A 14,807-nucleotide genomic window follows, 5' to 3' on the forward strand; every position below is an offset into this window, starting at 1 on the left:
GGAATTTGCTAAAGAAATTAAAGAGGTCAGGAAAGCTTTTGTGGTTTTGTTGAGCAGATTGAGATTCCCTTGTTATTGTGTTAAGACCATTCAGATCCTGCGTCTAGCCTCCCTCCCTCCCTCCAGTCCATCCTGTCTGACTCAACGGTTGTTCCCACTGAAAGCCACAGGTGTGAGCTGAGACAAGGAAACTGTTATCAGAGTAGACCAGGAAAGATCAGGTGGCTGGAGATTTTAGTGGAGGCTCAATCAATAAACTAAACAGCTGGAGGGCTGAGTTTTTGTCTTTTAATGATCTACTAAAACAGCCCTCAGACTGTTACTGAGTCATTCATATTTCAAAACTGATAAATAGTATTTAAAAAAAACTACTATTGGTTTATTTAGGTTTAAAAAGTGGGTTCTGCAGAGTTGTTTCTAATTATACTAATTTTCTATAATGCAGAACAGACAAAGCAAAACCAAACATGTGGTCTAGACAAATATACTATAATAAAGGAAAACACAGACATATAGCAGACACACACACGCCTATTTCCTAACCTGTGTTTATATGGTTCTGTGGGCGTGAGATCCCAGATGTGGCAAAAAGACAAACCTGCTTCTCCATAAGAACGTCTCTGTTGTGCAGGTGTGTGAACCGGGTAATGAGTAATCCTTCTGCTTCCCCCTCCCACCTGTGTAGCACACACCACATGTCTGCAGCAAACAAGAAACGAGACTCATGAATCATTAATTGTCTTCAATTAATAATTAATCCCATCAAACACTGAGGATGCAGATGACGACCTGGCTGGCTCTGCCACTCAGTGGCTTGGTAAGAAGACTTGTCACAAAAATGACTAAAGTTAAAATGTTTATGGTATTTTTGCATTCAATCAATCTGTTGTTCAAGGGTATACATCTGCCGTCTTTGATTTTCAAGGAAGACAATAAGAAAAACAGAAAAAGATTAAAATATCAAGAATGCAGACATTCAAGGTGAAACTCCTCTGAAAGACCATCTGGACTGTCCCATGACAGTAAGACTCTTCACTGCCACACCTCATAGTGGAATGAGGATTGCTAACACTAAAATCTGTTATAGATATGATGGCATCACGTAAGCAATACAAATTTAAACAGCATAAAACCAGAGGTTGTCTCAGCAGCTCAAATTACACATTGCTGCTAATAGTTTTCTTGTTTATTTGCAACAAGGAACATCAGATGTCTTTTTTAAAATCATGACTCTCATGTAAAAGCAGTGATTAAAACGGTTATGAATGGAGTAGAGTATCTACTGCTGAAACACGACCACTGCACCACTTGATTTGTTTATATGTTGTATCTATTTGAGTACATTATGCCACACTGATGCAGGTATCTATTCGTTTGGAAACAGTAAAGGGTTTATCACTCTTGTAATATTTGTAACCACAGAAGAACTCATCAATGAAAAAGCTTTAGGAAAATAAGTACATTTTCTGCCAATATATACAGTTTACTTAGGGCTCGCATTTTGACCTTTACACTGATGCCACTCGCATTCAGACCTAGACATCATAAACATGGCTAGACGAAATAGTGATATTATTTTGGTCCAACCATTTCAGCCATGTGTTTGATGTAATGTTTTCATACAGCCAGATATAAACCAAAGAAGGCAATGTCAGTCTGTCGCGGTATTAAAAACTATATACAGTGCATGAATGTATATTTACAGATTCTTTAAAAGTTACAACAAATCATTTCACATTGTAAATTGTAATTTACATAAACTTTATCAAAATAACCACTGATCAATAACAAATATTAGCAGTTACAATGCATGACAAGAGGATAATATATCCAGCCGATCACCCCTTATTCTTCACAGGAGTCTCTGACTCATGATTTAGTAAGATATTTTCAGTCTGCCTGCATTCTGCTCGTCCATCTGCACACAGACTCTGGCGTCGTTGCTCAGCTTCACTATCACTGCAGTGACTGCTGGAGTTGAAAGCGATCCAGAATGCAACGCTACAGCCAAGCTGTGGCTGTTAAGATTATCAGTGGCAGCAACAATGAAAGCTGCCCAGCCCAGACCTCACCATCACTGCTGACAGGCAGTGGAAACACAGTTAAAGCAAACAATGGCCTCCACTGGTCCACCAGCCATGACAAAGTCAACAACCCATACCAGAACTGTTCTACTGAACATGCTCAGCAGATTTCTGTCTGGATCATATCCTGGCTCAATAAGTCAATCCAGGTCTTGTCCGTAACTACTGTGCAACTGCTCTGATCTTCTTGTAACATGTTGTCGACTATTTGTGAATAAGTCACAAGTTTTGCCTTCTTGAAAAAAATAAAGGCATCCGACATCCGATAACTAGACATGCAAATATATGATCTGGGAATTTTTATGGTACTTTTTTACGTTGCTGCAGTATATCAACTTACCCTCAATCCAGTGATGTGTGTGCCCTTCACCTATTTCTGCAATGCAATGCCACACACACACACACACACACACACACACACACACACACACACACACACACACACACATAAGGTTAACACCAGCAAGCATGCTGCACTTACTGGCAGCTCTCCAAAGATCTGACTACTGAAGGAGAGAGGCCTATCTGGGGGGAGGAGTTTTTCTTTAGTTATAGTAGTCGATGTTACCAATCTTTTCTTCATTCAAATTTATTTATGGCTGAATGCATTTTCAAAAATCTTTAATAAATGTAATTTTTGTTATTGGCAAAACATCATACAAAAAGATAGCATAACATTTGGAGTATTAATATTGGAAATGAGCTAGGGTTTTTTTAAACCCTGAAAAGTAAGGATATTTGACTGCAAACACACACACACACACACAGACACACACAGACACACACAAGCCAATGTGATTAAAATACACTTTGATATAACAGTGGAGTGAGCGACAGCTCTCTGGAGCTGATGTACTTAATAAGGCTTGCTATGGTCTGTGCCTCTGTTGTAATTTGATCTAATCATCAATGCACACGTTTTATTACTCGGGCACAGACTAAACTGTAATATGCATTTTCTGTGCTGTGTTTTTAATGAGTGGATCTTCTTCCAGCTGCAGGAGGACAGGAAAAGGGTTCCTGTCAAAGCAAGGGTTGTATAAGAGATCATACTTCAGCTGCAGAAAGCTCAGGAGTTTCTGCAAATCAAAACAGCCAAAGCTGAGTCCAGCAGGCAGGAGAACAAGACTGCTGAACATCAGAATCAAGAAAATGGCCACACTGTAAAGAAGGGCATCGTGAATCTACACTAATTGTAAAGCCGCAGTATCCCAGCAGAAGCTAGTCTGCACAAGCTGCATAGATTGAGAAGGTCAACCCCAGCTGAAAATCCTCAAATGCAGCTCAAAATGAATGGAAATGAGACAAAAAGTCAGTGGTACAAAATTCATAGCCATAAATAACTGGAGAATGCATGCAGACATTAGCTTTAAATCCCACAGTGCTTCCAGGACAAGGCAAAAGAAAGTTATACTGATAAAGTTGTAGTCTATAGCATGGCACCATGTCACACACTGTTAGTCTTCCAGAGCGCCACATGGACACACAGTGCCTGGGGCCGTGCTGGCGCCATCCACTTCCTGGGCACGAGCAGGCATGAGCACACCAGCTCTATTTATAACCTCTTATTAGAGTGGACTGTTTTCAAATGAGACTGAAAAGATAAGACAGCAGCAGGAAAAGGCCACTGCTTAAAGGGGTTTCACCTATCAGCAGCAGGAAGAAAACTTTAGACCGCAAATTCATGTTTGAGAATTTTGTGTAAGCCGTGATAGACATCCCAAATAGGAAACACTGAATTGCAGCATAACTAATAATCTAACACCGATTTAAAGCAGCAACAAGGGAACTTTCATGTCATAAAGATCTTGATCTGGCTAGCATGTGCATTTGTTTTGTAGGTGCGTGAGAGTAAGAAGCAACATATTTTTAATACTACTTTAACACTGCTGTTTGCAGGGTGCATGGTGAGGAGGCAGTGTATCTTTTTGTGGCTATGTAAGATCAATAACTGCAATAAGATGATTATAAAACACAGTAAGCTTTGTTCTAGTGACATACCACCAGACTGCAGGGCAGCTTCTTTCCTCAGACTGTGAGACTCCTCAATGCATCCTCGGCACTCCACATTAAAAAAATAGTTTTAATTTTATGACTTATCAAAATCCAACCAAGTGACAGGTATTTGAGGGTAACTATAGGTCTTGGGGAGTACTACTGCATATGTGAGAAAAGTAGTATGAAGCCCTTTGTGGCTCCAGAGGAAGCTGCATCTAAGAAATTGTCGTCAGTGATCTCACTCAGCAGTTAAGTTGCATTGTGGTTAATTTTGGCTCCAGGCTTTGAAAAGGAAGAACAATACATTGATATTTGTTCTTAAACTGTTCACAATGAGTCATGCAGTGTTGTAGGATTTCAACACTAGACCAGTGGAGGGGTTTTCAAAACTTACAAAGTATAAATACAAAGTTTTTAAAAAATAATAATAATAAGGTCCCATGGGGCAAACCGGAAGGGGCGTGACCTCGGCTCTTGAAAAGATGCGCGGTCCCTTTAAGAGATACGTACCAGTCATTTACTTCCTGTATGTGAGCACTACCACCATCATAAGGCGACTGGTTTAATATAGGTTATATAAATATAAATATATGAATGTAACGGTGTTTGTGACATTATAAGAAAGACAGTAACTGTGTCGTTCTCGTTTTTAAAAGTGTCTCGCGGTAACGTCATGGCAGGGAGGAAACGAAAGATGCTCGCACTGACACCAGCAGGAACACCTGAAGAAGCAGCTCATAAACGAAAGGTTTCACCTGCCAAGCTGAAGAAACCCACTCATCAGAGTGAAAACGACCACAGTGCCGAGACGGAGAGAAAAAGCCATTATTTCACCAAGAAGGATCCGCAGCACAGACTGGGAGAGGACTTTTTCAACCAACCTTGCATCAGTTTGGCTAAAGCACTCCTCGGGAAGGTAATGATCATATCTTACCTGGATGATTTCTGCTCTGTGAATCCAAACTGTTTCTGAAGACTTTTATTTTCCAGTCTGTCACACTATAATCACAAGGAGATGAGGGGGGGAAAGCCTTATCTGAGAGTCTTCCCACATGTGGTTACTCTTTATTTAAATCCTTCATTGTAACTGATTACACTCAGCTACAACCTCACTTCAACCTGCATGGTTTTACAAAAGCCCAACCCACTGTAAAATGCATCTAGACCACTCATTTTAGATGTAGGGCTGCAACTATTATTATATTATTGTCATGATTAAGCAATAAATTGTGTGGTATGTACAGTATCAGCAGATAAGATAAGCCTTTATTGTCTCCCTTGGGAGAAATGGAAATCTCTCCTAAATCTTGGCCATTTAAGAGAACACAGGTGACACAGCAGCACACAGTCTCTCCGTATACACACAATGTGCACATATACATAAACAACAAAACTACAGTTAATGAAATATGACCACAAGCTCCCAGAGCCCCAGATCATCTTCAAATGTCTGGGCATATGTGTCAATAACCAAAAGATTAACTATCACAGAAGACATTTACTGTGAAAATATTCATTTGGACAAGATTGAACTAGGGATTTTTTGTCATTATGCCTTAAAAATTGTTAGAGTTCTTGACAATTACTTTTCTTTTGATAAGTTACTCAACTAATCGACTCATTATAATAAAACGGCATCTGTCTTATTCCTTGTCTCTGCAGGTGATGATCCGCAGGTGTGCAGATGGTACTGAGCTGCAAGGGAGAATAGTGGAAACTGAAGCCTACCTTGGGGGGGAAGACAAAGCCTCACACTCAGCAGGAGGCAAACGCACTGAGAGGAACGCAGCCATGTTCATGAAGCCTGGCACGATCTACGTGTATCCGATCTATGGCATCTACCTCTGTATGAATGTGTCTAGTAAAGGTAAAAGCATTAACCCAGCCCCCGTGCAAACAGAAAATGTGTGATGGAGCCCTTTCCCTCGAAGTGTTATCATTATTAATGTTACATTAAATCTACACAGTGGTGTTTTTCTATTGTCAGCAGGTAAAGGGCAAAAGGAAGTAGACAGAGTGGAGCCTTGCTGACTGATGCATATTGTGTGCTTTCTTCACAGGGGAGGGTGCTGCTGTGCTGCTGCGTTCCCTTGAGCCCCTGCAGGGTCAGCCTGTCATGAGGCAGCTGAGGGTAGCCAGACGCAAAGAGGGAGCCCGTCAACTAAAGGACAAAGAGCTTTGCAACGGGCCTTCAAAGCTATGCCAGGCTCTAGATATACCTCGTTGTTTCGATCGTCGAGACCTAGCCTCAGACCCAGAAGTGTGGCTGGAGAGAGACACAAATCCAGCAGAACCCCATGATATAGTGTCGGCACCACGCATCGGAATCGAGTCCCATGGGGAATGGGCCAAGAAGCCGTGGCGGTTTTATCTTCGCGGACACCCCTGTGTTAGCGTAGTGAATAAAGAGGCAGAAAGACTGCCTCCGTCTGGAAATGTAATGTGCAATTTAGGTCCCTCAGATGTGCAGCCTGACACAGGACAGCACAATGTCAAAAGGACTTAACAGGAATATTCCTGAAACTACTTTGCCATCTGTTCCCTTTGTGGACTTCATCATTTAGGCAGTTTAAAAACTTCACTTTCTTTTTTCCTTAATGGGACGCACTACTTCTTAGGAATATGAACTTAATACTTTTTGAAATAATTCCATTATATTTTTACAATTTTGTTGTTCTTAGAAATTCAACATGGCAGAATAAAATCCATGACTAGTTGAAAATCTAAATTGTACTCTGCATAAATTATACAAAATGTTTCTTGTTACAGTGCATTTATGATATTAATGCAAAGTTGCACTAGAAAAGATCAGAACTTCAGTCAGCTGTATAGAAATCAATAAGACTGAAGTTATCGGTGCCTTTTAAAAAAAATCAGATGGAAATGTACCTTTACTCACTCAAGTCTTTTTTGTTTAGGTTCTGCCATCTGTCTTTTTTAATAAACATTAAAACTTGAGAAAGTCTCCTCTTAGTGACTCAGTGATTTTACAGATGGTTGGAACACTCTGCTCCCCTCAAAGCAAAAACAGCCCGTCTGATGTTTAGAGTCTTCCCTTTCTCGCCGTCTCTCTCCCCACCTCTGGGATTCCTGACGAGAGGTAGCTGGAGGTCTGGAATGATCATTACTCCGTGTGCCCTTTGGTGGTGAGCACAGTTGATCTAACACATCTGGGATAGAGGAAGATGAAGTTAAACCCCCAAACACCAATCTTCCCAATATCCAGAGTAAACACTCAAGGTGTGACTGGTATGTACAAAATAATTTAATATTGTAAACAAACATTGGCTCATAAAGGGAAAAAAACACTTTCTGCATTTTGTAAATCCGCACACGTTAATGCAATCATTGTGTCAGTTCATCTTAAAATGCCGTCGTTGAGCAATAGCACTTAGCTGTGAGCACAGCAGGCTATTAACTGCTCTCAATCTGACATCTTTTCCAGTTGGTGGGAGCTGATACCGTCCCTGTGCCACTACTCCATGGGTGACTGGAAGATTGAAATAATGGGATCCTCATGGTTGGTCACCACAAGGACACTGCGGAACTTGTCAAACAGCGTCTTGAGTTGCGAGCGCCTCATGTTCTCATTGTACATAATCTCTTCCAGGTGGTGATGTCCCCGGAAATAGTGAAGCAGCCTGGAAGCAGTCAACACAACACACAGAAAAATGGGTTGAGAGCCTGAATTTCACTGAATCACTAGCTGTGTTAATCAACCATGCCACAAGACTTTTGTGGCTCTGATGACATTTTTCATTACAGTCTGTGCAGTAGGTAAGCACACAATGTTGACACAGATGGCAAATTGTCTCAACGCTCCAGAGAAAATGTTCAAATTAAATTTCCCAATATTTTATGCCTGCAATTAAAATAACTTTAGTTTACAAACCAATGCACAAATATCTTCCAATTTCCTAAGAGATGATTTATAACATCATGAGCCACTAAAACTTATTCCAGCTGTTAAGGCGCCTGCAGAAAGTAACAACATCAATTAAGGTTATTGCAAGTCACACTGTGCAAGATGGGTCTAATAAAATCTTGGTTGCAATTTGTGTCAGACTGTAGGATATCAATTTGAGGCATGTCAGATTGTGCAATGATTGCGTGGTGAACTGTAATACTATGATGTAAACAGGAAAAAGCATGTGAGAGCAGAGATGTCATAGATATGTGCATAGCATCTGCCACACTTATGTTTTGAAAATAAAGCAAAATAATGAACAAACTATAGCCATAGTTTTATGTCAGTCTCAACAATGCCCTTTCAAAATTGGCTCTTCCAAAATGGCACACTGGCGAGAGTATTGTGCATCATTTTATGTCGTATTATGACCGATTAGTTTGTAGTCATGTGTTTTGTGACACAGGCTGACTTTGATTTTACAATTTTTCACTCTTAATTCTCAATTTTCATCTCTGAACACTCTAAATGACATGGTGTAAAGGGGCCTTTAATCTGTCTAAAAGCAGACAGTAGTGGAGAAAATATTTAATGCACTAAGAAAAAACTCAGAATACACCCTTGTCTTCTGTTATAGGCAAGCTTAATTACCTGGCAAACATCCGCAGATCTTCTGGATTCTGTGCAGCTGGGATGTTCAGAATAACCTGCCTCTCGTGCTCTGACAGGCTGGCGAGTAGCGTCTCTGTCATCCTCTTGTTGAGCGGAGAGTCTCCACCAGGCAGTAACTCTGCACTAGAGTTGTCCATACTGGGACTGGTGAGGGTCATGTCATCACTGCTAGCTACACAGGAAGCAGACATATTATCAAAGATGATCTATTACCCTGTAATACCTCTAGGTGTTGAGCAGAGCTGAGCGCTGAGTGAGGACATACTTGGGGAACCAAAGCTGAGAGCGCTAGGGGTGCTGAGACTGCGGCCTCCCACTCGGGCAGCCAGTGGAGGGTCTTCATCCCTCAACCCCGGCTCGTCCTCGCTGGGCGGTACCAACAGGCAGACATAAGTGTGCAGCTGGATCAGCAGGCGGCGCTGTAGCATCCACACCACCATCTGGATCAGCTGGGCCTGGTCATGAGCAGAGCAGCATACAGCAAAGCACAGGGTTTAAAAAATGAAGCTGAACACACTCATGACCTTAACCAGGTCAAATAAGTTTTAAATCAGCTGTGAGTAGCATTCAAGCTCAAAATAGACCCAAAAGAAAGAGCCACGGCTCTGATCTTGTTCTCATAAAAAATGGAGGCCTCAGACGCTGAAGCTGATGTCCTTCCAGTATTTATAATTCATCACCAACGCTCAAGCATCTCTGCCAAAACAAGACGGGTCAAAGGAGAACACAGGATGGTTCTGACCTTACAATACAGCATCTTAATTTACAGTAATAGGGAAACTGTAATGCCACAGTCAGGTACTTATTAAAGACAAGCTCTTCATAATTACTCTTATTTCCAAGTAAGCTTTTTAGAAGAAAACTAATTTGTTAAATGTTATAGCTTTTTTTTTGTTCTTCCTGAAAAAATTATACATACAAATCTGATTATTTCACCAACATAAGAAAAATAAGAAGATAAAGTAAAAATAAGAAGGATTGTCTCACCTTTTACAGGCATTTACAATATAACTATAAAAAAAGATTTTAAGACTGACTAGCTTAAGGCACATATATGGTTAGTGTGTTCATGTGGTTTGCATGTGGCTTTGCTGTGTATTTTTAACTGTACAATAGTCCTACCTCCTGTGCAGGAGCTTCCAGTGGGTTTCTGAACTCGGCCAGAGAGACAGGCAGTGAAAACTTGGCTAACATGGATGGCAGATCATGACCGGGAAACTGCTGGGCAAACTGCTCAGCCAAAGGTGAGTATCTATCCAAGAACAGATGGGATACATATTTGAGTTTTCCATTAACACAGTTTTTTAGAAAGAAAGGAAAAGGCTATGAAAAGTGCTGCCAATTCTTTCATAACTAACTTTAGGGTTGATGCAGGCTTTGGAAATCTTGATTTAATAACAGTGAAGCAGTGTTTTCAAGTCCTGTATATGTGAGTCAATGGCATGGATGGGTGCTCTGCTCAGCAATATTATGGTTCATTAGCTTTACAGTATTCAGTGCAGCCGAATGGTTTACATCACATGAACACTCACAGGCAGATGTTGGCATGAGGAGACAGCATGTAGACGTTGTTCTCACACAGTGGGTAGATGATGATGGCTTTGCCCCAATAAACCAAGTGAGCAGCAATTTGAAAGATCTGAGAGGGAAAATGAGTTGCAAATAATATAAATTATCTAAACGACAAAATGCTTTGCAACTGAAAACCAACTGCAAAAGAAATACACAAGAACATTGTGTACTACTCAGACTTGTGTAGTCTCACATTGGCCTTGAAATGTACATATATTGTCCACTAGATGGCAGTAAGACACCATCAACACAATACTTGTCCGTCAAAGTAATTTTCTTTTGTGAACCGTATTTAAAAAGGTTCAGAATACAAAACAATCACCAAACTCTTTATCTGGGATTGCTGAATGAGCTTAATAATTGTATGCACTTATAAATTATTTTCTATAATAATGAAAAAGAGCTACAAATTTTTAAGATAAAAGTCTTTTGAATTCAGAGAATGGCATCTGATGTGATGTAGGCAGCGTAACTGTTCTGCACCTGAAGTAAGGCCAGGTCAGCATCTTGTGCGAGCTGCTGCAGGTTTTTCACAGCTGAGCAGGTTTTGATGAGACGCACCATCGCAGGCGAGCAGTCCAGAGGGAGCTGACTCAGCAGTGCCTTCTCACTTTCCAGCAGCAGCAGGGCATGGTAGGGTCTGGAGGATCAAACGACATATGATATGGTCTCTAAATCAACAGAACCCATCTTTAGAGGTAAACACTGCCTTGTGTATCCATGTAACTATGTGTATCCGAGAGCACAAACAAACCCCTCTGAAAATTCAAAAATCAAATCAACCTTTGACACAGCTGTTACAATTACTAACTGATTTCTTCATTGCATATTTTGTTCAGCCTCAAAAGTCAAAACAAGGAGAGGTACACGTTGATCACAACTCTGGTGTAATTATGCTGAAGTAACAATAGGTGGCAGTATGGTCCATAGAAAACCTTTTATGGTTTCTTTACATGTTTTAAATATTGTGTCAGTACCAAAACTCACAAAATACACAGGCCTTAATCAGCTGTTAAAGACAGTTAAACTGATGTTGTTTAGACAATCAGTTTTCAGGATCTAAGACTTTGTGTGAAGCAAGTCAAGCTGTTGAGTCTAATTTTGCTTCTATCCCAAAGATGTGTTGCATTTGTGGGCAGAAAAGGAGGAACATATATTAACAACTAACAGTAAATGTTATACATTTCTAAAATAGTCACTGAAAATGTTACAATTTATATGTGATATCTGAATATCCTTTTAAAACACCTTATCTGTAACAACATGTGTGACAACACTCCCTACATGTGTTTATGCTTTGAAATGGTGCCAAGTAACTGTAACAGTCAACAACTGCTGATTGGGATGTTGCCAAAAATGTATAATGTTTCCACCCACATAGAGCAGTGTAGAAGCGGGTGTCTGCCCTTTGTGATAACTTGTAAACTCTCCTGGTAGACTGCTAGTGAAATAAAATGTTATATTTAAGTACAGCACATTAAAGGTAAAAAATAAATAAATAGAGAATAGTTTAAAACAAACCTTATAGCCTTAAGGCTGCGCTCTAATGCCTCAGGGGGGATATGGTTGCCACCAATTCTGTGGATCTTGTGTGGTAAACAGAAGCTCACCTCGAGCCAGTTGTTAATATGTAGTCGCACCACACCATTTGTACAAAGACTGCAAAAACATACATGATTAACTGTATGAACAGTATACATTCTGCCTGGTAAAAGAAAGGGATAAACAAAACAATAATAACAGTCTGTAATGTGTTTAATCACACACCTGTCATAAGCCTCCTTCAGGTCTCTGGCCAGTTTACATTTGGGGAGAATTTGTCTAAATGGGGACTGAGGGCTTCCATCCGCTTAGATCAGGAAAAACAGAAAACATAGTAAAAATATACTGTCAAATTTCAAGTTTAAAACATCATCACAATCTTATGTGTACTGTCAAGCTACTACTTTTAATAATAAATATGTGTTCTAGAGATCTGAGAGTGTCTTACTCTCAGTCATGGTAGTAATCTCCTCCTGGACAGCCAGCATCAATTTGGCCTCTCTGGTCAGGTACTGGCAGCGTCGCTCCTCGTGCTGTAGGGCTATTGCGATGCGACGTGACAAGTTGTGCATGCAGCTGATGACAGACGGGTCAGCATTCGCCTGTAGAAAACAAAGACGAGGGAGAGACACTTAAAAAAAGTGTAATTTTGACATAAAATTGCACAGCTATTACCTTTAACACTGCATTTACAACATCAGTGCTTTCATTTGTAGCTCAGTTATCATTCCTGTCAAAGATTATCAGCCTGTTAAAAATATATGCCTTTATTATCTAATGGTTAAAGGTTTTGTCTCATCTCTGTAGTATTTTCAAACTTTAATGATGGTGTGGTGTTATACTGTGTTATATTCTGTTTTTCTCAGGTATGTTTATAAGGGTGGACAAATAACTATAAAATGATTGATCACTAGCTTGCATCACCTCTTGCTATTCAGCAGATCAGTTGCCATAATTTTCTTGCAAAGTCAAAGCCAATCTATACGAATGAACATGAAGAACAATGTAAGTAATTTACTGGTGTACAAATTTGAATGGGAATTTGATTTTAAAAAAAAATCAATAGTTAAATTTCATGAAAAAAATGATAATATACACAAATAAACCACCGTTCTGAATAGAAACTGAAATAATTCGTAAAACTGTTATTTTTATGGAAACGTCCAGGATACAGATACCACAGTTGCTGGGCAGATATCATTGGCAAAACATGACTTAGCACTTCTCACCCCACCTCAGCTGTACAGGGACTTACTGCACACAGTGACTCAGCATGGGCAGGAACAGGCTGCGCCTTGTAGCATGACTAAGCATAATAAATCGACCTATCCTCACTCTGACTTCGTCACAGATAGTGTATACTGGAATATTATCACTCACACACAACCCCTCCCATTCACAGAACACACTGATTAACTGAACACAGCAGTCCCACCCAAAGCCAGCCGACTTAATTCTGCCATCATTAAATAAAGATATCAGGTTAATTTCTAATATTATTATTACCATTTATATGCAAAAGGCAATAATTTCAATTGCAATCTAGATTAAAAGATTTCCATACCCTTAGTGCAAACACCACATTAAACAAGATCATCGTAGGCATTTCTCTCTTGGGTGAAGGATCTGTCTTAGAAACCTGCACAGACAGAGGAACAATTTTAAAGATTTGTTTAAAAAGTTAAAACAGCTCACAAACATCATAATAGCATAATAAAAACAACTGAATTGAGACTGGGCGATATGCCCTTAACATAATATTGTGATATTTTGAGGCTATATTGCAATAAACTATATATATCTCAAAATGTTGGAATCTCCTCAAAAGCATCAGGACTGCACGAAAAAATCAATTATCACAATACTGTTGACCAAATACCTCGATATCAATATTGCAACAATACTGTACATATGACTTTTGGTAAATTGACAAAATATTAACACAATAAGAGTTTTGATAAATAATCACCAGTAATGTGGATATAATGACTAAGTGAGCAAAGGCAAGTATTAGAACAAGTAGAACAGTCTAGAAAGTTCACTAAAACAAATCATTTTACCTTAATGCAGTCTTTAAAAGCAGGAAAAGACAACATTATGCCATATCACAATATCCAAAATATCACACTAACAATATATTACCGATATGTTGCTATGCCCTTAGTAAAAGCTGCACCAGCACAATGTTTTACAATCAAGTACAACAGATCTGCAATAAATCAAACTTGAAATGTTCTGTTTTAATGAAGTGTTGCTTGAGCTCTATGGAAATATTTAATGCACAGTAGGGGTTGTTGTATTGCATCACAGTTTAATGTAAGTTGTTCCTGTTATTTTAACAGAAACACTTGTGTTTATTATTATTATTATAAACAGAATAGAACATTTTTGGATCACATTGTGGTTTACATGTTCTTATAATTGTCTCCACCCCCTGTGAAATATCTTCATCTTGGCTACAGGTTTGGTGACTCATCAGACAAAAAACTGTCAGTAGGGGGCACTGCTGAAGCTAAGACTAATCTGTCAAAGTTTAAATCTTACCTACATTTAGAGGAATACTGTGAAATGAGAAAGGGACTTAGATGGCAAGACACTGGTGACATCATAATTCAAGATAGCACTGTTCACCTTTTAACTGGTATTACTAATCACAGGTATCCCAGGGTCATATGGCTTTAAAATAGCACTGCAATATTTTTAGGCTGTATCGTCATACATTAAATACATCTTGCTATTTTATAAATAAATTAATTCTAGGATATTTTTGACCAATATTTCAATTATATTGTGTGGACAGTGATTACTTCTTTCCCAATGACATTTTTGATAAATGATCATCAATAATGTGGATGTAATGACTAGGTGGGTAAAGGGCAAGTGTTAGAACAAGTAGAACAGTCTGGTAAGTTCATGAAATTACATGACTTTACTGTAATAAATCCTTTAAAGTAGGTAAAGACAACACTTATGTTATAACATGTTGTTCCTTACCTGAATGATGGGAGGATGCTGAAGGAGAGTAGGGTGAC

The 14,807-nt window shown here is 39.3% G+C and overlaps 2 protein-coding genes across 3 annotated transcripts in view; one reads left to right on the forward strand and one right to left on the reverse strand.

Moving 5' to 3' along the window:
• The first annotated feature begins 4,625 nt into the window (after positions 1–4,625).
• On the forward strand, positions 4,626–7,047 carry mpg (N-methylpurine DNA glycosylase). Its single transcript, XM_084371286.1, has 3 exons — positions 4,626–4,998; positions 5,745–5,949; positions 6,143–7,047. Exons 1-3 carry the CDS (start codon positions 4,756–4,758, stop codon positions 6,586–6,588), a joined length of 894 nt encoding a protein of 297 aa, XP_084227412.1. The 5' UTR covers positions 4,626–4,755; the 3' UTR covers positions 6,589–7,047.
• Positions 7,048–7,325: 278 nt separating this feature from the next.
• nprl3 (NPR3-like, GATOR1 complex subunit) overlaps positions 7,326–14,807 on the reverse strand; it is a 10,255-nt gene continuing 2,773 nt past the window's right edge. For both annotated transcript variants that reach the window (XM_084371285.1, XM_084371284.1), the window contains 11 exons: positions 14,770–14,807; positions 13,340–13,414; positions 12,224–12,377; positions 12,001–12,082; positions 11,755–11,892; positions 10,717–10,873; positions 10,194–10,300; positions 9,784–9,913; positions 8,927–9,116; positions 8,641–8,833; positions 7,326–7,723 (listed from right to left, as the gene is read on the reverse strand). The exon at positions 14,770–14,807 is cut by the window's right edge and continues 95 nt beyond it. In XM_084371285.1, coding sequence (XP_084227411.1) covers positions 7,558–7,723; positions 8,641–8,833; positions 8,927–9,116; positions 9,784–9,913; positions 10,194–10,300; positions 10,717–10,873; positions 11,755–11,892; positions 12,001–12,082; positions 12,224–12,377; positions 13,340–13,414; positions 14,770–14,807 — 1,430 coding nt within the window. In that variant the 3' untranslated portion in view covers positions 7,326–7,557. The remainder of the gene's footprint in view (positions 7,724–8,640; positions 8,834–8,926; positions 9,117–9,783; positions 9,914–10,193; positions 10,301–10,716; positions 10,874–11,754; positions 11,893–12,000; positions 12,083–12,223; positions 12,378–13,339; positions 13,415–14,769) is intronic.

This window comes from Pagrus pagrus, assembly GCF_965226575.1.
Source record: "Pagrus pagrus genome assembly, chromosome: 13".
NCBI classification, from domain to species: domain Eukaryota; kingdom Metazoa; phylum Chordata; class Actinopteri; order Spariformes; family Sparidae; genus Pagrus; species Pagrus pagrus.